Consider the following 21,839-nt stretch of genomic DNA (forward strand, 5'->3'; position numbering starts at 1 on the left):
TGGGAAAAAGATGCACGAGTCCGAGACAAGGCTAGTGGGGAATTGGCCTTAGTCTTCTGTCAAAGGTTTTTGTTGTTATTATTTAATAGTTCCATCCTCCTCTTCATTAACTTTATTCTTCTTTTTCCTTCACTGTCTGTGATTGAATCACCAATGTGGGCATTTCCCAGTGGGTACCATGCACCAAGAAGTCCTCTCGCAAATGCCAACTAACACGCGGAAATTAGCACTAAAGAAAACCTCCAAGGATAACTTCTGGGTTTTCCCTGGCAACATTGGCTCCGATACCATGAATCTCAGGTGTACTTTGCTTTGTTGAGTTATTCTGCTAACCAAATATACACAAAGGCCAGGTGGTTTTATCTGGCTTTGCAGATAAGACAAGCCGAGAACATATTTAAATACGGAAGAGCATGTCAAAGCAGTAACAGCATAAAACAGGACTATGTTTCCTTACAGTTTTATGAAACTCTAATCCTCAAGGAAAATATATTTAACTAACCCCTCCTCCGATGGCATATAAAAGGGATACCTCATATACTTTGTGGTTCTTTCTCTCCATGAGGGACATTCGCATTTGTCACCAGTAAGGAATAGAGTTTGGGCTACACAGAGAGCCAAAAGGACAGATTCAAAGGCCTGCTACATATTTCTTACCTGAGAATCGCCAGCAGACTGAGGATCCCTTCCAGGTAAGTTGCCTTTGTTAGGTCTGGGTAAATCTTCCTCCAAGTGAAGTCATCGTGGGCCAAGTTTACCTAGTATTGTGTCTCTGTAGAAAAGAGCAAGAGTCCAGTAGCACCGTAAAGGCTAACAAAATTTATTGTAGGGTCTGAGTCAGTGACTCGGTGGCCTGGATGAAGAGGGCTTTAATGCTCTTGAGTGCAAAGGTTTGGAAGGGAAAATACAGGGAATAAAAGTGACCACTTTGTTAAGAAGGAAAAACAATAATAACAGAAATTAAACTCTATATAGAAATATTTTGAAATAAAATTAAATTTATTAATTTACAATTTATCGACCTTTTTAGTGTTGGTATGAAGTAATTTCTAAAGTACTGTCTAGTATTCACAGCTTTTGAACAACTATATGGCTTAAAATTTTTTAAATAATTAATATTTACTTATTTTGTTATTAAAAATTAAAACCATAAGATAGCAAAAACATAAGATAACATTAAAATAGGTCGATTTCCTAGCTTCCTAGTTCCCTTTACTTGTATTTTAAAAATACACCCAGTGACTATGACAAAAGACTACCAAACCCTAATAGTAAAAGCAACAATTATTTAAGAACAACAACAATAATAACTCAGATATAATTCTTCATTGCAAATTAGCCAGTCTCCTTAAGTAATTACGTTTATCTTCCACCTGCTCATATTGCTGCACCAAAGTGGCAACCATGTCATGTAGTGCCTCATATTTCCTCTTTTTCACCTTTAGGCGACCTACCTGTGCATTAGACAGTGTTAGTTTGTGGCAAGCCCAGGGTATAAATCAGGAGACGATTAGCTCCGATAGGATTTGCTTGTGAGGACTGTGTTGGACTGGGAGGGGGTCAAAAAGTGTTAAGACTCATTGACAAAGGAATGTCAGAAATGGTACATTTCATTTAGGTGGCTGGGCTCCTTCAAAACCAACCTTTTGAATGGATTATGAAGTTATTTCTACAAGCACTTTACTTCAAAATTGGCTGCTCGATTCACCTCAGCTCATTTGGAAATAAGTTTGGAATGTTATTTGGCCTCGTTTAGCAGTTAAAAGTACTGCACTTTAAATTACTTCATTAGGATTGTGTGCTGGGTCTGTGAGATTGAGATTCTATGGAGTATTTTATATAGACTAGACATTGGAATTGTATTTAATATCAGTTTTGTGGATGCTTATAGAGATTTGTGTGGAATATCTATTTGCAATAATTGTTCACACAATGCAAATTACAATGGAATATTTATAATCTATTGTTAGCTATTGTTCCGTGGTATATGACTTTCGTTGTTTGCTACATTTGAAATTAGTCAGGGTTTTGTAATGCCTACCTCAACCTGTTGATTTCGGAATTTTCATTGGAAAGATGTTAATAAATTACATCTTACATCTTGCTGATTTAAAAAAAAAACACAGTGACTGTGATCACACACACTAAATAATGCACTTTCAATCCACTTTCAATGCACTTTCCAATTGGATTTTGCAAGTTCACACAGTAAAATCCAGTTGTAAAGTGCATTGAAAGTGGATTAAAAGTGCATTATTTAGTATGTGTGATCCTAGCCTTTGAAGCTGATTCACACATTATGGATTGCAGGATCCTTGCCATATATGATAGTCAGCGATGAGTTGTTCCTTCTCATTTCTGTGGAATCAGGGCTCATTCGGAGAAGAAGTATCAGCCCTTTCCCTCCTCACCATTATAGTATTTTTACTGTATATACAAATGGTGTTTTTGAAAGTTCCAGGTGGAAGGGAGGGTCTGACGCTAAGAGTGACCTTGAAGAAGATTACGATCCATAGAACGTCAGGGCTTTTTTTGAAGAAAAAGCCCAGCAGGAATTCATTTGCGTATTAGGCCACACCCCCTGATGCTGAGCCAGCCAGAACAGTGTTCCTGCTGAAAAAAGGCCCTAGAGCATGTTGCTGCTGGTTCGTTTGGGCAGTGGGGTCACACTTCAAAGTCTGTGGTTTCTGCACAGGATCTAGAGACTGGTTTCTCACTATGGTGAGAGCTGATTGATTTTATATTTTTACAGAGAGAGAGAGAGTGCACCCTTGAAGCTTTATGCTGGAGTGTCATTTGAAAGTGTAGCAAGAAACGAAACAACTGTAAAAAACAACTTAATACAAATTCTATATATGCTGTATAATCCAAATCCAAAATAGATTCATATAGAATATAATCCATACTCATCATTTACAATACATATTTCCATATCATTGACCAACAAAGATAAGCACAATTGTGAAATTAAGACACTATGTACTCTGTATAATAAGTTGCAACTTCCCAGGGATTCTCTCAATAGGTCTAGGATTAATATTTCAAAGTTCAAGAGTCCTTGTTATTAATATTTATGGTTAGAGTAAATGGAAAGTTTTGAAGGTATGTTTGTATGCATTATATATTTCTTTTGAGGGATGACTACTGTGTATCTATGATGCTGTATGAGGCATATTTGTTGTATTTTATCGGTTAGTACACTGAAGAATTATTAGCAGCCCCATGGCGCAGAGTGGTAAAGCCGCAGTACTGCAGTCTGAGCTCTCTCCTCATGACCTGAGTTCTATCCCAGCGGAAACTGGGTTCAGGTAGCCGGCCCGAGGTTGACTCAGCCTTCCATCCTTCCGAGGTTGGTAAAATGAGTTCCCAACTTGCTGGGGGGGAAGTGTAGATGACTGGGGAAGGCAATGGCAAACCACCCCGTAAAAAGGCAATGGCAAACCACCCCGTAAAAAGTGAAAACGTTGTGATAAGACGTCACCCCAGAGTCGGAAACGACTGGTGCTTGCACAGGGAACTACCTTTACCTTTTTACCTTTACACTGAAGAATTACTCTTGAGGAAGCCTCCATACTGAAACACTGCCTATAAACTAGCAGGAGTGTTGAGCCGTTCGTTGGAGCGGCTGAACGATTTATCTGAGCGACTTGAAGAGCTGACGTTTCATTGGGACTCCACCAGTGTGGTATAATGAAGCAGCCATTTTCTCCAGGGACCTGGAGATCAGTTTTAATTCTGGGAGATGATCAGGCTCCACCTGGATGTTTACAAAAAAGTGCAGACTCCATGTAAAAAATACCTCTTATCCAGTATATGATGTTCACAAATGTCCAATAAAGACACTCTCTTCAATAATTATGAAAAATCAATTTCTTTACTCTTATCAAAAATTCATCTTCCATACACAATAATTCCAGATTAGCTCTGGTCGTTTTCGCACTCACCTCCAGCCGGCGCGACCCCCCTCTTCACCACGCAGGATCTGCACGGATTTCGCACTAAATGCCGCGGAGCAACCTTTTGCGCCGGAAACTCCCGTCGCAAAAGCCGCTCAAACGTAAATCGCCAAAAAGCATTTAGTGCGAAATCCGCGCAGATCCGTGAAATCCGTGAAGAGGGGGGGTCGCGCCGGCTGGAGGTGAGTGCGAAAACGACCTCTCTGTATGCACAGGTAACTCAATTTTATTTCCCAAGTACTATCAGCTTGCAGGCATAACCGGTCTAACCTTCCTGCTATACACAGGGGTCATTTTGTAGAAAAATAGGTGGTAGTGCTCATTAGCATAACTCTTTTAGCATATGCCCCCCCCCCAGCCAAAAGCAACCAGATGCAAAAAAGAAGAGCCCAGGGCAAGCAAGGCCTGCTTGGGCTGGCTAGAGATCCAGCCAGCCCAAGCAGCCATCGCTCTTCTGGTCCGCCCCCACCCCAGTCAAAAGGCCAGCAAGCCACCTGCTGCCCAAAATCACATAAGAAGTGGGAAAAGGGTGGCATACGGCTTCTCCAGGGGTGAATGAGGTTGCACCTACTATTCAATGGACAAGGTAAGTGGAGAGGAAGAGGGAACATATGAACATATGAAGCTGCCTTATACTGAATCAGACCTTTGGTCCATCAAAGTCAGTATTGTCTTCTCAGACTGGCAGAGGCTCTCCAGGGTCTCAAGCTGAGGTTTTTCACACCTATTTGCCTGGACCCTTTTTTTGGAGATGCCAGGGATTGAACCTGGGACCTTCTGCTTACCAAGCAGATGCTCTACCACTGAGCCACCTTCCCTCCCCTGAACCTTTCTGACAGTTCTCTAGGGAGAACTGTCAGAAAGGTTCAGGAGTTTTTGCGAATTGATTGACAGTCTTCTTACAGCTGCTAAAATGGCTATAGCATCTCTATGGAAATCCAGCCCCTTACCATCACTTGATCTCTGATTTACAAAAATCTGGGACATTTTAATATTGGAGAAAATTGTGGCACAACTTTCCTTGTCTTTTACCCCAAGGTCACATCTTTTGAAGAAAAATGGCTTCTGTTTCTGGAATATACTGAATCTAAAAACACCTTACCTATTAACACAGTTTACCTTTAGTTTCTCTCACTATAATTCTTTCTAATTTATGCTATCCCCTCTTTCTCTTTTTATTTAAATATTCCCTTTTGTTTGGCTTGGGATGGAGCAAGGCCTTATTCTAAGCTTAAGAGTCAAAAATTCTAGCCCAATTCCCAGTTAATTTATCCTTAATAAGATATTTATTTATTTATTTATCTATTGATTGATTGATTGATTGATTGATTGGTGAACTGGATGTTCTCTTAATTGCTAAATAAGATGTTCTACAATGTTATATATACCATAGTACTTTATGCATAGTAGAATTTTGTTCTATATGGAATTAATCTACTTGATACTACTTCACCCAACAAAGTTCTGTATAACTTGAAATTTTTAAAATAAACTTATCATGTTAAAAAAGAGAAGAAAAGAAAGGTTCAGGAGCTGCGCTCATGTGAGCTCCTGCTGAATCTGAGGCCTGGCTAGGCATAACCCAAAACCTCCACGGTTCCCCCCTCCCCAGGTTCATCCCCGTTGTGCCGTACCACCGCACACCTGATCACCCTCCACTATGGAACACCTGCAGATCACTGCCTGCCTCTTCTCTTTCATAAGCCTCCTGCTGCTCATCATTGCCCTGGCTTCAGACTTCTGGGTAGTGGATTTGAAAAACCAACACTCAGGACTGTGGCAAACGTGTAGGGGCGACCTTTGTGTACGATATGGAATGAATGTGCCAGGTAAGGTAATTTGTAAAGTCAGGTCTTCCCTGGGACTGGACAACTACACACATGGTAGACCAAAGCATTGATCAGTCATTCTGTTGTTGGGATTAAATGCATGTGTGTTTTGCGGGGAGGGGAAGAGTATGATAGCAAGGGCTTTTTTTTTTTGTAGCAGGAACTCCTTTGCACATTAGGCCACACCTCTCTGATGTAACCAATCCTCCAAGAGCTTGCAGTAGGCCCTGTAATGAGAGCCCTGTAAGCTCTTGGGGGATTGGCTACATAAGAGGGGTGTGGCCTAACATGCAAAGGAGTTCCCACTACAAAAAAAGCCCTGATAGTAAACTTGCAATGATTCACATGAATACATGAAGATGCTTTATACTCAGGGCCGGCCCTGCCACTAGGCAAACTAGGTGATTGACTAGGGTGTCAGCCTTCTAGGGGCACCAAATTGGGCACCCCCTATGTGACTCAGTGATATTATCAGTGCGGGGAGGGGGCACCAGAAGTTAGCCTTGCCTAGGGTGCCAGAAAGTATAGGGTTGGCCCTGCGTTTACTGAATCAAACCCTGGGTCCATCAAAGTCAGTATTGCAGTGGCTCTCCTGGGTCTCAGGCTGAGGTCTTTCACATCTCCTACTGCCTGGTCCCTTTTTAGCTAGAGATGCCAGGGATTGGACCTAGGACCTTCTGCATGCCAGGCAGATGCTCTACCACTGAGCCATGGTCTTTCCCATTATTCCTTGACTGTACAACACTATAAAAAGTCATACTGCTGCCACTGTCTTTACATCTAGACTCTTGTTCATCTTGCATCATACTATTGCACATGTACTATCCCATACATTACTAAAACGCAACCCATGCACACAAGAATGTGGATGTAATCATACACGCGTGCACATTGTTTGCTTTTTTGCTGTGTTTCATTAATGCACATCTAACTCCCTTCTGCCTTGTTGCAGCTTTTATCCATGGCACCCGAGCCTTTATGGTCATGGGGATGATGGCTGGTACTGTTTCCTTCTTTGGTCTTTTCACCTCATTTTTCCGGACCCATGTTGGCTCTATTTCCATAAAAGTTATTACAGTGTCAGCCAGCATTGTGGCAGGTACGTAATTTAATTGGCTAGAAGTGTTGGGATTCCCACAGTTCCATTCTTTTCACAGGTTTCCTACATCATCATCATCATCATCATCATTATTATTATTATCATTATGATTATTATTAGTAGTAGTAGTATTTCATTTCTTATCTATTGAATGATTACTTAATTTATACAGGGCTTTTTCTGTAGCAGAAACTCCTCTGCATATTAGGCTACACACCCCTGATATAGCCTGTCCTCCTGGGGGTGTGGCCTAATATGCAAAGGAGTTTCTGTTAAAAAAAAAAGTCCTGCATTTAAACCCTGCCTTTCTACCCAATTGGAACCCAAAACAGTACATGTAGGTTTCCTCTCCTCCATGTTATTTTCACAACAGGGCTTTTTTTTTGTGGCAGGAGCTCATTTGCATATTAGGCCATGCCCTCTGATGTAGCCAATCCTCCAAGAGTTTAAAAAGGTAGTCCCCTGTGCAAGCACCAATCGTTTTCAACTCTGGGGTGATGTTGCTTTCACAGCGTTTTCACAGCAGACTTTTTATGGGGTGGTTTGCCATTGCCTTCCCCAGTCATCTACACTTTCCCCCCAGCAAGCTGGGTACTCATTTTACTAACCTTGGAAGGATGGAAGGCTGAGTCAACCTGGAGCTGGCTACCTGAACCAGCTTCTGCTGGGATCGAACTCAGGTCGAGAGCAGAGGGCTCCAACTGCAGTACTGCACCTTTACCACTCTGCGCCACGGGGCTCTTTCCAAGAGTTTAGGAAAAGGAAAGGTCCCCTGTGCAAGCACCAGTCATTTCCGACTCTGGGGTGACATTGCTTTCACAACGTTTTCATGGCAGACTTTTTTTTTACAGGGTGGTTTGCGATTGCCTTCCCCAGTCATCTACACTTTCCCCCCAGCAAGCTGGGTACTCATTTTACTGACCTCTGAAGGATGGAAGGCTGAGTCAACTTTGAGCCAGCTACCTGAAGCCAGCTTCCGCCAGGGATCAAACTCAGGTCGTGAGCAGAGCTTAGGACTGCAGTACTGCCGTTTTAACACTCTGTACCATGAGGCTCCAAGAGTTTACAGGGCTCTTAATACAGGGCATACTGTAAGCTCCAGGGGGATTGGCTACATCAGAGGTGTAATGGCTTAATACGCAAAGGAGTTCCTGCTAAAAAACAAGCTCTGCTTCACAACAACCTTATGAAGTAGGTCAAGGTGAGGCTGCGCAACTGATCCAAGATCACATTATTGAGATATTTGGTTCATACAGCAGAGTTTTGCCCAGTCATAGAAGCGTGAGTCTGAGGGCAGTAAATAAATCTCCCAAGGAGTGCCTTGCAATGCAGGTAAACTTATATTCATTCGAATAGATCCAGTTCTCATTCAGGTTGCAGGCAAAAGCAGAGGAAGAAGCCTAATTGCAAGAGTACTTCCCCCTATGGCCAATGGCCAGCTTGTACTCTTTAGATCAAAGGTGTTGAACTCATAGGGTCTGCCCCGTGGTGCGGAGTGGTAAAGCTGCAGTACTGCAGTCGGAGCCCTCTGCTCACGACCTGAGTTCGATTCCAGCAGAAGTTGGTTCAGGTAGCCGGCTCGAGGTTGACTCAGCCTTCCATCCTTTTGAGGTCGGTAAAATGAGGATCCAGCTTGCTGGGGGGGGGGAGTGTAATGACCGGGGGAAGGCAATGGCAAACCACCCCATAAAAAGGTCTGCTGTGAAAATGTTGTGAAAGCAGCGTCACCCCAGAGTCGGAAACGACTGGTGCTTGCACAGGGGACCTTTCCTTTTGAACTCATCTGCTATGAGGGCCAGATCTGACATAAATATGACCTTGTTGGGCCGGGCCATGGATGCCATAAAATGTAATAGCAGGTAGCAGAGATATAAACTTTATAAAGGACACACACAATTAAATATTTTTTAAAACTTAAAAATAAAATATGCTTAAAATATTAGTGCTCATTGGTCTTAAAAGTGCTTTCTTTGTATCTCTCCTGTGTGATCCATTGAATTGGGGAAAGTTTTCCTTCTTTCCCCAGGAGACCGGGGGAAGCCTCAGACAATATAAGGAAGAAAGGCTTGGCTCAGTAGTTCTGATGTGTGATTGAGAGAGCTTCGCAAAGCAAGCTGTTCTTTTTCCCTTTCTCCACAAGGGAGGAGCCTCAGCCAATGGTGAAAATAGAGGCTTTGCTCTGTAGTTCCTGTGCGATTGAGCAAGCCTGGCAAAGGCAAGCTGTGATGCAGCAGGAAACAAGAGAGAGGGAGAAGGAAGCAGATGACAGCCAGTTTCTCAGGGGCCTGATAGGAGCCGGCCTGATTTGGCCCCTGGGCTGTGTGTTTGACACCTCTGCTTTAGATTTTCAGGGCATGCTGAGTCACTCCCTCCAACACATGTAAGCAAGCTTTCATGGTGAGTGAGGGTCCAGACTTGGGTCTCTCCTATCTAATACTAACCACTCCTCCGGACTGACTCCGGAACAGGCTTCCTCGGGAGGTAGTGGACTCTCCTTCCTTGGAGGTTTTTAAAGCAGAGGTTAGATGGCCATCTGGCAACAAGGCTGATTCTGTGAGTTAGACAACATTTAAAGAGTTGTTGCTGACAGTGTGGCTTGGAAATACTATACTCCTTCCTCATGTCCTTTGAAGAAGACAATTTGTATCAGATCACATCACAACACCTTAATTGGCATAACAAGACAACACCATATAGATAACAAAAGAGTCTGTGGTCAAAAAGTACACCTCCTGGGAGCATGATATAAGAATTTTGCTACAGATTCAGTGGTTTCACTCTTATTTGGGGCTAATAGTGAAAAGCTCTTACGGTTGTTGCAAAAAGGGCTTTAAAAATACAACACAAATTGTAACATACATTAATTTATCCGTAATTATATAATATTTTGGATTTTATGTACCGTATTGATACACAGTTCTTTTGGATTACTCATTGTAATCCAAATTGAATTAGGCAGATCATGGGAAAGAAGGGGGAACATAAGAACATAAGAGAAGCCATGTTGGATCAGGCCAATGGCCCATCAAGTCCAACACTCTGTGTCACACAGTGCCCCAAATTTTTATATATATATACACACACACACTGTGGCTAATAGCCACTGATGGACCTCGCTCCATATTTTTATCTAAACCCCTCTTGAAGGTGGCCATGCTTGTGGCTGCCACCACCTCCTGTGGCAGTGAATTCCACATGTTAATCACCCTTTGGGTGAAGAAGTACTTCCTTTTATCCGTTTTAACCTGTCTGCTCAGCAATTTCATTGAATGCCCACGAGTTCTTGTATTGTGAGAAAGGGAGAAAAGTACTTCTTTCTCTACTTTCTCCATCCCATGCATTATCTTGTAAACCTCTATCATGTCACCCCGCAGTCGACGTTTCTCCAAGTTATAGAGTCCCAAGCGTTTCAACCTTTCTTCATAGGGAAAGTGTTCCAGCCCTTTAATCATTCTAGTTGCCCTTTTCTGGACTTTCTCCAATGCTATAATATCCTTTTTGAGGTGCAGCGACCAGAACTGCACACAGTACTCCAAATGAGACCGCACCATCGATTTATACAGGGGCATTATGATACTGGCTGATTTGTTTTCAATTCCCTTCCTAATAATTCCCAGCATGGCGTTGGCCTTTTTTATTGCAAACGCACACTGTCTTGACATTTTCAGTGAGTTATCTACCACGACCCCAAGATCTTTCTCTTGGTCAGTCTCTGCCAGTTCACACCCCATCAACTTGTATTTGTAGCTGGGATTCTGGGAAAGGTTGCGCCGATGCTTAGATCTTGTGGCCCTTTCTTACATGCCCAGGGAAATACGGATTGACACTTGGGGGTTAGGAAGCAATTTTTCTCCAGGTCCAGGGCTTTTTTTTGTAGCAGGAACTCCTTTGCATATTAGGCCACACACCCCTGATGTAGCCAATCCTGCTGGAGCTTACAGTAGGACTAGATGACCCTGGAGATCCCTTCCAGCTCTATGGTTCCATGACTCTCCCCGCTTCTCTCTCCAGTGGGGAACCAAAGCAATGATGAGGAAAGGAGCTTTGCAAGACTATAAGATACATAATGTATGTTAATACTTTCTCTTTGTGGTTTCCAGGTGTTTGTGGTTTGATTGCTATGTCAACCTTCACAGGCATGTATACAAACCACACCTCTGAACTTGGAAAATCGTTTGGATGGTCTTTTGCTATTGGCTGGGTCTCGTCCATTCTGTTTTTTAAAAGTGGTGAGTATATGCCAAATAGGGATACTGAAATGTATTTTTAATATTGATGTGTACTACCCAGTGGATTGGCAGACACCTGGCATTCTTAGTTCCACAGTGTGTCTCCACACCATTATGTTAGGGCTTTTGTTACCAACTCTGGGTTGGAAAATTCCTGGAGATTGGGGGTGGAGCCTGGAGAGGGCATGGTTTGTTTGTTTGTTCATTCATTCATTCAGGAGGAGGAGGGAGGTGCCGGCTCAGCAATGGTCACTGTCCTAATTGAAAGCCTGGCGGACCATCTCTGCCTTACAGGCCCTGCGGAACTATAAAAAGATCTCGTGTGGCTCTGAGAGTTCCACCAGGTCAGGGCCAGGACTGAAAAGGTCCTGGCCCTCGTTGAAGACAGCTGAACCTCTCTAGGGTCAGGGATCACCAGTCAATTATGGCCAGTAGAGCATAACAGCCAGTACAGCATACACATACATCCGAGGCTTGCCATTTCCCAGTTGGGGGTGGGGCGTCCCCTGGTTTTGCAGGTTCCTGCCCACTGCTGGCCAGCTGGTCAATGGGAGGAAATCCGCCCCCAACAGCAATGTCGTGCAATGTGCCTACATCACCCAGAAGTGATGTGGGCACTAGGGGAGTGCAAAAAAATAAAATTCGGAATTAATCAGATTCGGAAATATATGGGGCCAACATATTTGGAATACCGTATATTTCCAAATACTGGTATTTGGAATACCCGTATATATTGGGAGATATACGGCTATATCCGAATATACGGCCCCATTATACCCTATGGACCATTGAAAATGGCAACATAGGGCATAATCAGAGGCTACTGAGGGGCAGGGGGTTTGAGGGAGAGCCCCCAAAACTACATGGAACCCGCAGGGGACTCTCCCCTACAAAACCCCCAAGTCCCAAAAAGATTGGGTCAGGGGGTCTCTGTCTTTGGGCTCCCCAAAAGGCCCATTGCCACCAATGCTGGGGAAAGTCCAATTAGCCACTTCCTTCACTATAATTGCTGTGGGGAAAGTGGCTCTGGGGAGCAGGGGGTTTTGAGGAGAGCCCCCCAAACTGCTGTGCAGCTTCAGGGCACTGTCCCACACAAAACCCACAAGGCTAAAAATAAATTGGACCAGGGGGTCCAACTCCTGGGGTACCCAAAGCCAAACCTAACTTCACACCAGAGAATCTCTATAGGACCCAAATGCACTCCATCCATCTATCTACTCTATGAACCCTGCTGGCCTGGAACCAATATAAACCCAGTTGTCAATGTCACTGCCACACAAAATACAATCTGCTCAAGGACTACTCTGCAGACCTGGCTGTAGCAAACCCAGATGCCAGCTCTCCAGCCCTGCTCCAAACAACGCGGGGAGAGCTGGCCAAGCACAACAAGCATGCTGGTTCTGGGTCTCTCATCCAGATGCCAGCTTCCCTGCCACAGAACACGCAGTCTACAGATGCCAGCTCTCCAGCCCTGCCCCAAACAACAGAACTCTCAAACAAGAGAAGCGGTGGACCACACCTAGCTCCACATCATTCTGTATCTGACACAAAGCAAGAAGCATTTAGACTTACCTTGAGTGATGGATGGTTGGCTGGTCCAGGCTCTTTTGCATTACCCAGGGTGCATCACGAGGAGGCAAGCCAGAGTTGCACCCCAAATGAGGAAGATCACTGGGAGGGCCTCAGATTGTGTGAGAGAAGGGAACCATTCCTTCTCTCTCAGCTCAGCAGCAACACACCAGCTATCACTTTCCCATTAGAGGGACCTTGGCATTGTTATGGCTGCTGTCTGTCTGTCATCATCACTGGCACCTCCCTCTTTCTTCCTCCTGCCCCTGAAAAAAAAACTGGGTTATCCTGGCTGGGTCTAGGTGCTGTCGGTTACAGTTGGGGGCTGCAATGGCCCTTTCAGTATTATTAGGCATGTTTGGATGGGGACTGGGGAAATTTGGATTGCTTTGCAGATTTTAAATCAGCATTCACTTTTGGTTTGGGGATGGATGAGGGGTGGGGGATGCATTGCCAATCAATTTGTGAGTGAGTGTTTGGTCTGTCTTTGGACTCTAGTCTATGTTTAGTGGGAGGGCGTTTTACAACCACCTTCCAAGCGCGGACCAAGAGAGGATGCAGGCACAAGTAGTTGCTCACTTCATTCACTCTCAAAGTCTGCATTCGGGGAGCCGAACAGAGGCAAGTTGACCTTTAGGAAGACCAACTGCTCAACTGTCCAGGGTTGCAGGTGATTGCAATGTGGGCAGACTTTGTTGCCCATATGCGAAAAGACGTGCTCGCTCTGCACGCTCGTTGGTGGGCATGAGAAAAAATGCCTTGGCCACAGAGGAGAGGGCCAGCCAGACCCCCTCCTTCGTGACCCAGTAGTCCAAAGGAGACGTTTCCTGCGACTCGTTGGGCTCTGAAAGATAGTCCCTCACCATCGCAGCACCTGTCTCCGCTCTCAGGGGCCTACCGCTCCCAGAGGGGCCAACAAGCCACCCGATGAGTGTCATCTCGGCACTCAATCTTCTTGGCGTCTGGTGGGAAACACTGCTTAGCCGGGGAGGATGGGGATGAACAGCAGTGGAAGTGGCAGATGAGCTGCTTCCACACCCTTCCTCCTCAGCTACCGGCACTGGGCCTGCCCTGACTCTGCAGCACTCGACCTTCTGGGAGAGCTTGTCTCACCAGCAATCGAGCTCATTGGCCCGCTTGACGATCCTGCCCTTAAGGCACGGGTCTAACATGGTCACCATCATGTAGACCTTATCCTGGGTGAAAGTCTGAATGCGGGCCTCAAGCCCTTCCTGCAGCCTAACAGCCAGGGCGTGCACCACTGGAAGAACGTCTGCACGGCCTTGAGCTGGCACTAGAAATGAGACTAGGTCCTCATGGGCCATGTGGACCATGGGGACGACCAGTGTGATGCTCTCAGTATCAGACAAGAGCATTTCTGTGTGGGTCTTGAAGGGCCCAAGAATCTCCACAGTCTGAGAAATGACCACCAATCCTCTTGGATGAGACGGTTCTCAGCCCGAAAGACCCTTGTCTCAGAGACAAAGGCATCCAGGGCTGCTCTCTGCTCCACCATGCACTCCAGCATGGCACAGGTGGAGTTCCAGCGTGTGCTGACGTCAACGATCAGGCGATGCCCTGGCATGCCTGTCAGTGTCTGTTTCTCATGCAGCAGATACGAGTCTGTATTGCTGCGTGAGAAGTGACCCGTGATGTGCCAACACTTCTGGAGCAGAAGTCGGTACTCATGGGTCATGGCTAGATACCAACAATCCTGGCTTTTCGTCTGGCCCAATGCGTCCTTAACCATGAGGTGGAGAAGGTAGGCCACACAAGGAAGATGTTTTAGGCCCTGACACTGGACAGCTGCCTTGAGTGAATCAGCTGGAGGAGAGACTGCCCGAGCAGCAGACCCCTGCTCAGTGCCAGCACATAATGGAACCTCTGTTGGGGGCGCCCCAGCAGCAGCCTCGATGAAGGGCCCAAGGCGGGCCTTCTTCATCGCACTCCGGCCAGAGGTCGGAGTGCTGGAAGGCATCTGTGGAGTGGCCCTACACACAGGGGGTGGGGGGAAACTGGGTCCTCCCCCTCCCCTCCACCCCTTTAGTCTTCTCCTTGGCTTTGCCCCCAGGGCCTTTCTTCTGCTGCCTGTCACTCATGTCACCCTTGGCCAGTCTCACACAACCTGAACTGAGAGTGGGGTTTTTTTACAAATCTAACTCACTACACTGTACCCTGAACCAACAGGTGCCCTGACTTCTTTTTAAAAGCCCTCCCACCAAAACTTGTTTGTTTGTTTTTTGGTCCCTAACCTGTCCTTCTTTGAGTTGGGGTAGTAGTAGTCTGGTAAAGTTTAGGAGACTAGGTGATCCTGCCTCTACCTGGCTACAGCTTTTAAAAGGCTACCTTATGAAGGCAATCCTTGTTATATCCTCCTAGTTAAACTTCTCCTAACTAGATCCTGGGACAAACCGGTAGGCTTCCCAACCCTCCCGCCCTGGCAGGGGACCCCAGGTTTCCACCCTCTTCCCCTGCTCCCCAAAAAAACAGAAGTGGGGAGGGGGGGAAATGGCGCCGGGGAGCATGGCGAGCCGCCCGATCCTGGAGCTGCTCGCCATGGGGATGGCTGAGCCCATCTCGGAGGAGCAGCCACAGCGAGCGGAGAAGAGGCGGCAGCTGCAGGGCGGCTCGCCACGCTCCCCGGCGCCGTTTACCCCTCCCCCTAGCTCCACCCCAGTGTCTCCTGGCTCCACCCCCAAAGTCTCCTGGCTCCACCCCCAAAGTCCCCAGATATTTCTGGGGTTGGACTTGGCAACCCTACAAACTGGATTTCCTTGCAAACTAGAAATCAGGTGTCCCCTATAACTAGAGAGAAGTTGTGGTTTACCCTATGGAAATCTAAGGATGCACCAGCTTTCAGTGGCTGAAAGCAAGATGCACTGCAACCCTAGTCTCTTTAAAAGGGAGCCTGATGTGGCCTAGTAGTCACGCTGCCTTTTATGAGAAACCTAAAATCTTTTTAAATTGCCCTTAACTGGCCTACTTGAATTTTGAAAGAAGATAAAGCCCTAAACTGGATTAATTTTTTTTAAGGTTTCAAAAAACACAATCCCTAAAACACCCTTATTAGTGGGGCAACCTATTTAGTGGCCCTAGCCAAACCGAAAGCACCCTCAGACTCCAAAAATAACTCTATAAAAACATGAATGTGACCCACCCCACACACCAACCCCCTCACATCAACCAGAGGTAATTAAAAAAAAAAACGTGACAGAAAGAAATTTAACTTTTAACACCCCCCCCCCCCAAAAAAAAAAAAACAGAACCAGGAAAAGGGACTGCAGGACAGGATGCAAAACCAACAGCAACAGATCCAAACAAATCCGAGAAAAGGCCAACAAACTCAACTGTTAAAAAACTAAACTTTTACCAATAAAAAACCTTAGGCCGAATCAGTCAACACCCCCCAACCCATTAAAAAAACAAACAAACCCAGAACCAGGAAAAGGGACAACAGGACAGGATGCAAAACCAACAACAACAGATCCAAACAAATCCAACTGGGAAAAGGCCAACAAACTCAACTGTTAAAAAACTGAACTTTTTAACAATAAAAATTAGGCCAAACAGCCCCCTCCCCCCAGAACCAGAAGAGAAAAGGAACAACATCAGCACAACACAGCAGCAACAAATCAAACACAGAATCCTTTTAAAACAGTAAAAAACTTGACTTTCAGTAATACAGGAACTTAACCAACCCCTCCTCCCCAAAAAACCTTCACCCTAACCCCAAGAAATCCAAGCCACCCAAATCAGGAAAAGTAAAAGGACACTGCACTTTTAAAAGTCCTCTCACTAAAGTAAGATATAGGCAAATTGACAACCCCCCCACCCCAGGCCCCCACCCCCAGCAGAACCCCCCGAACCCCAAATAAGCTACCCACCCACCCAAATCTGGATAAGTAAAGGGACTCTGAGTCTTAAAAAGTCCTTTTACTTTTATCCTAACTAAAATAAAAACAAGAACCCCAAGACTGTCTTACCTTAGATGTCTTCTCCAGGCAGGTCAGGCAAGGCTGAGAGAGAGCAGCAGCACCAGCTGAGGCCAAGGGCCAGAGCAGCACAATCTCTCTCTCACACCAACACACACAGCAGCAATGGAATGGAGTCCAGCCAAGCAGGCTCCTTAAAAAGCGTCTTTGGCCCTACACAGAGCAGTTTCAAAAAATACCACTGCTCTGTGATTGGTCAGAGAACAGTGTTTACTTGGATACCCAAGTAAACAAAAGAACAACAACGCTGCTGATGGCTGGGGGATTAGCCCAGCCATCAGCTACACAACAGCCCTGCAAAGCATGCATTTGCAATGCATTTTGCAAATGTATGCTTTGGATTGGCTGCTGGGGCTCCTCTCCCTCTCCCCCTCCCTCCCTGATCCCAGGGAGGCTATGGGAGAGGCGGGAAAAGGCTTCCAAAGGCGGGAAAGGAGGCAAGCAGCTTCCCTGAGGCTGCAGACGCTCCTTTCCCGCCTTTTACATTGAGTTCTGTATACTTCCGAATGTTGATATGGAATATTGATACGGAATATTAATCAATATTGATATTGATTATACGGCTCCTGTATAATGCCTTCTAATTGGATTCGGAAGTATATGGCGCCATATACTTCCGAATCAGGGGGTATTCGGCGGCCGATTCAGTTTGGCTGAACCGAATGCACACCCCTCGTGGGCACACCAGGAGTGACAACTAGGGTTGCCAGCCTCCAGATGGGTAGCAAACCCAAGAGTTAAACAGGACAAAGTGAAAAATACCAACAATCCAAACTGCGGATAAATTAACAAAATATACTGACAATTTTAAATGGCTGAAAGTGACTTTTCAACTGTTTAAAATTGTCAGTATATTTTGTTAATTTTTCCACAGTTTGGATTGTTGGTATTTTTAGCCTCCAGGTGGGGCATCTAATAAGTAATGTAATAGGACTAAGATGGCAAAGGCTGGAACCAGAAACAAGTATTAGCCATGATGAGTTAAACCAGGGGCCCCCAAGTTTTTTCAGCTTGCAGGCACATTTGGAATTCTGAGACAGCATGGTGAGTGCAGCAACAGAATGAGTATATCAGGGGTGGCCAAACAGCGGCTTGGGGCCACATGTGGCTCTTTCACAGATGTCATGTGGATTTCGAAGCCGCCACCACCCCGTCAGCTATCTTGGAGAAGGCATTTCTCTCTTTAAATCACATCTCCAAGCCCAGCCAGTCAGCAGCTCAGATAATCCATTTAAAGTTAAAGTTGCTTTCTTTCCACCTATCCCTCCCTCCCCCATCTTCCTTCCTTCCTTCCTGCCTGCTTTCAAATATCTGACATTCATGTCTTGTGGCTCTCAAACATCTGATGTTTATTCTATGTGGCTCTTCTGTTAAGCAAGTTTGGCCAACCCTGGTGTAGATCCTTTGCTATGGTGGCAGCAGCCAGCAAAACATTTTTTTTAAAAAAAATCTGCACAGTCAATCAAAAGCCCTGATGGACACAAGCCCTACCTGTCCCCACCCACTTCCTAAAAACCCTTGGTGGGTTCCAGAAAAAGTGTTGGCAGGCACCATGGCACCTCTGGGCACCACACTGGGACCCCTGATTTAAACATTGCAGATAACGGTGTTGCATTAGTAGAAAAATAAATCAGTGAAACTAGGACAATACATACAGCAAATAGCTTGCACACTCTATGAACAGTATTATTGGTCACAGCACAGTCTGTTTCATTGAAAAAAAAATCTGAAAAGCATTCCAGCTGTTCAGTGCTCAAGAGAAGTGACTATAGAGTTCTTGGACTATCAGCATGGGAGAGCTCAGGGGATCGGAGGATCAGCGGGATCAGCAAGCGATCTAGATCTTTCTGGGGATGCTCCATCCTGCTTCACTTTCTCCCCTAAACATATTTATTTTCTCTCCTTACAGGTTTGCTTGCTTACAAGGCAATGGCCCATAGTGCACGCATATCTTACTCCCCTTTACCAGAATAGTAACCTTTTAATCTTGACTGTGGATTCTGTGCTAGCTTTATGCACCATTCTTCTTTCCTCCAGCGTTTTTATTCTGCAGTGACCATTTTGAAAAACTCACTTTTCTAAATTGGAGTGGAACATCACCTGTAACATGTGCCGGGGGGGGGGGGGGGGAGCGAGGTCCAAAGTTAAAAAAAAAATTATACAATTGCCCTATCACAGCTTTGCAGTAGCGTCTAGCAAGCGCCTTCCATTTAAATCCTCATGGTTCAGGTTTTGCACATGCATTTTTGTGTTAGTTGAAGGAAAGGGAACAGAAGGGATCAGAAGAAAGGGGTGGGGTGGGGGATACCCACTATTTAAACTGACAGGACTTTTTCTGAAAGCCCCATTTTGCATATTGCCAAGCCCTAGGGGATTCTGCTGTGTTATTGACCACTGAAAAATGGGAAAGAGTAACACACACTCATAATACGCGGAAACATGTTGAGTGTACAGAATGCACAGTGGAATACCCTGACACTGGCACCACAAGCTGTGGTTGTTGACAATGTGTGTGTGCGCATGCACGCACCTGTGCAAAGTCAACTGCTACTCCACCTTGCTTTGCACAGGGCTGCAATTTGTACAGGTGAGAAGTCCTCTTGCAGAAGCTTTGCACAGCCTTTTTGGTCTAGTGCCACTAAACAGAAAGAAAAAAGAAAGAAAGAAATGGGGGAGGGTATTTTCACCAATGCCCTAACTCAGCTGCATAGTAACATTAATTTGCTGCCCTTCCTTGCAAATTTGCATGATTTTCTCTTTGTGATTCTCTAGTTTGAGCCTACACAGCGGTCGTGATTTTGGCAGTTTTTAAAGCCCATCCTGTGCAGATTGCACTCTTCCTCCAAATGGATTGACCCCAAGCAATTCTTAAGTTCAGAATTTCACAGAAGGTTCATGTGGCTCAGCTGCCATTTTAATGTCAGGATTCCAGATATTGCCAAAATGGTCCCCTACCCCTGGACAAAAAACCCAGCTTTGTTCACAAAAGTATTAAAGGGAAACATGGTTTCAAGGCTTCAGGTTTCCCATCTCAGTGTCTCTCTCTCTTTACATCTCATGTCAATTTCATTCTGCACTGATGATCCCCCCCCCTTTATTTTGTTTCATGAAGCATTGAAATCCTTTTTTTCCCCACACACACTTGGGACCCTGCTGTTAGCCTCCCTTTCAAGACAGTACCAGCAGGGAACTAAAACGTGTGCAGCTCCTTTTAAACCTTTTAAGTTAAACTTGTAAATTTTTAAATTATTTTTTATTCAGGAATAATTTTTATTCATTTTTTTTAAATTCAGGAATCTGAGACTAGCAATAGTCTCATGTCTCTAGACTCATGCCGCTTGTCAAAAAAAATATGATGGAAGAAATGTCAGGGTGAAACTATTAATACTTACTATTCTAACAAAGCATTTGTTACAAGAAAATTATAACAGGGTCATGTGAAAAACTACATTTAAAGGACTTGTAAATGTTACAACATTTATAGGAGTGAGTCCAGACCAAGGTCCCAATTAGCATTCCAAAGCCTCTGCTTCTAAACAGTCTGCAATAAGATACACAAAAGTGCATACAGGCACTTTAACATTCCAAAGCCTCTGCTTCTAAACAGTCTGCAATAGAATACACAAAAGTGCACACAGGCAGTTTAACATTCCAAAGCCTCTGCTTCTAAACAATCTGCAATAGAATATACAAAAGTGCACACAGGCACTTTAACATTCCAATGCCTCTGCTTCTAAACAGTCTGCAAACAGGTATTTATGGATTCCACATGAAGCAGTACAAAATCCTACCATCAAATGGATTACTCAAGTCAACAGGCATGCAAACTCAGTCCTTTAATATTTCAGTGATGTGTAAGGATAAAAAGTTCATCTGCACAAAGCCAATTCACGTTAGCCAGTGTTAAACATTTTATTGCCTTTATCAAAACTGACGGCTTTTACATGTAACCCAAGAATCCTGTCATTTCCTAACAGGGCTTTGGCTCATTTTTTGTATAGACAGAGTGGGTTCTCTGATAACAAATATTAAAACAATGGAAAAATGGAGCTTGTACAATGATGGGGGGGAGGGCGGGATGGCAGAAGGCACAGAGTGGGTGGAATGACCACAATGCGGGCAGGGGGGGGGGTGACCTTTGAGGGCTGGCAAAAGGATGGGTAGAATTCCAAGGGAACCTGCATGCTTTTGAATAACAGTCAGCTTAGAAGCAAAACAATGGAAAAATTGGCACAAAAGCACTCTCAGAAAATCCAGAGAAACTACAAATAGAAAGCAAACTGAGCACTGGAGGAAGGAAAATCAATTCAGAATGACAAAGAAAACCTGACAGACATGCATGGTGAAAGCGATGGAAAGCATTTCTGCATAATAACCCAGTCTCTGGTACCATACAAGGAGGAGCTGCGTCTTTGGGATGGCGTCTGGTGCTAAATTAGTAATGCAGAGTTCAGATCCCTTTATTCCAGCAACTTGGGATCTGATGAACCTTCAGATCAATAGGTCATTGCTGTCAAGGCAGAGTTTCTTAAGTCTGGCTTTAAGTCTTGTCTTCTTCTTTTTTAGCCATTTTTATTGTAATTGCAATTAGCTTTTGACTGTTTTAATTGTTTGACTTCTGATGTAACCTGCCCTGATTCTGCTTTGCGGGAAGGGCAGGATACAAGCTGAATAATTTAAAAAAATAAATAAATCCAGGATGCTTGTCTTGGATGAAACCTGAAGGCTGACACCCTGACTTTTAAAGAAAAGACAAAAATGGATTCCCCCCTTCTATTTCTTCATTATGACACCCACTTTTGTATGAAGAATATTTTTGATAGCAAAAAATATTATTCTTTGTGTCTCCAAATTTTCTCTGTTTAAAATGCGGATTAAAAATAAATAAATAAAGCAATCTCTTGTTATTGTGATATAAAGCTGTGCAACAGAAGTCATATTTCTCGGCAACAGGCAGTGGAGGTAAGATAAATGAGAATAACTTCTTTAGAAAGATGGAATGGAGCTTTAATTCCCATGGCAGATTCATAATTCACACTGTGCGAAGAGAAGGCAAGCTCCCTGCCCAGAGAGCCAGTTTGCTGTTGTGGTTAAGTGTACAGACTCTAATCTGGGAGAACTGGGTTTGAATCCCCACTCTTCACATGCAGCCACCTGAATGACCT

At 44.7% G+C, this 21,839-nt stretch overlaps 1 protein-coding gene across 1 annotated transcript; it reads left to right on the forward strand.

The window, feature by feature from the left end:
- The first annotated feature begins 546 nt into the window (after positions 1 to 546).
- Positions 547 to 19,521, forward strand: LOC132586299 (protein NKG7-like). The gene is made up of 5 exons (XM_060258320.1): positions 547 to 692; positions 5,569 to 5,785; positions 6,738 to 6,884; positions 10,985 to 11,113; positions 18,584 to 19,521. The coding sequence occupies exons 2-5, from the start codon at positions 5,617 to 5,619 to the stop codon at positions 18,646 to 18,648; spliced, it is 510 nt and encodes a 169-aa protein (XP_060114303.1). The 5' UTR covers positions 547 to 692; positions 5,569 to 5,616; the 3' UTR covers positions 18,649 to 19,521.
- Positions 19,522 to 21,839: the final 2,318 nt, after the last annotated feature.

The sequence above is a fragment of the Heteronotia binoei genome, chromosome 17 (genome assembly GCF_032191835.1).
Source record: "Heteronotia binoei isolate CCM8104 ecotype False Entrance Well chromosome 17, APGP_CSIRO_Hbin_v1, whole genome shotgun sequence".
NCBI classification, from domain to species: Eukaryota; Metazoa; Chordata; class Lepidosauria; order Squamata; family Gekkonidae; genus Heteronotia; species Heteronotia binoei.

Excerpts from the sequence above, each read along its gene's own strand:
- LOC132586299 (XM_060258320.1), top strand. The coding sequence starts at position 5,617 with ATGGAACACCTGCAGATCACTGCCTGCCTCTTCTCTTTCATAAGCCTC. Across the intron at positions 6,885-10,984 it reads GTCAGCCAGCATTGTGGCAG|GTGTTTGTGGTTTGATTGCT; the intron begins GTACGTAATTTA and ends TGTGGTTTCCAG. Across the intron at positions 11,114-18,583 it reads CATTCTGTTTTTTAAAAGTG|GTTTGCTTGCTTACAAGGCA; the intron begins GTGAGTATATGC and ends CTCTCCTTACAG.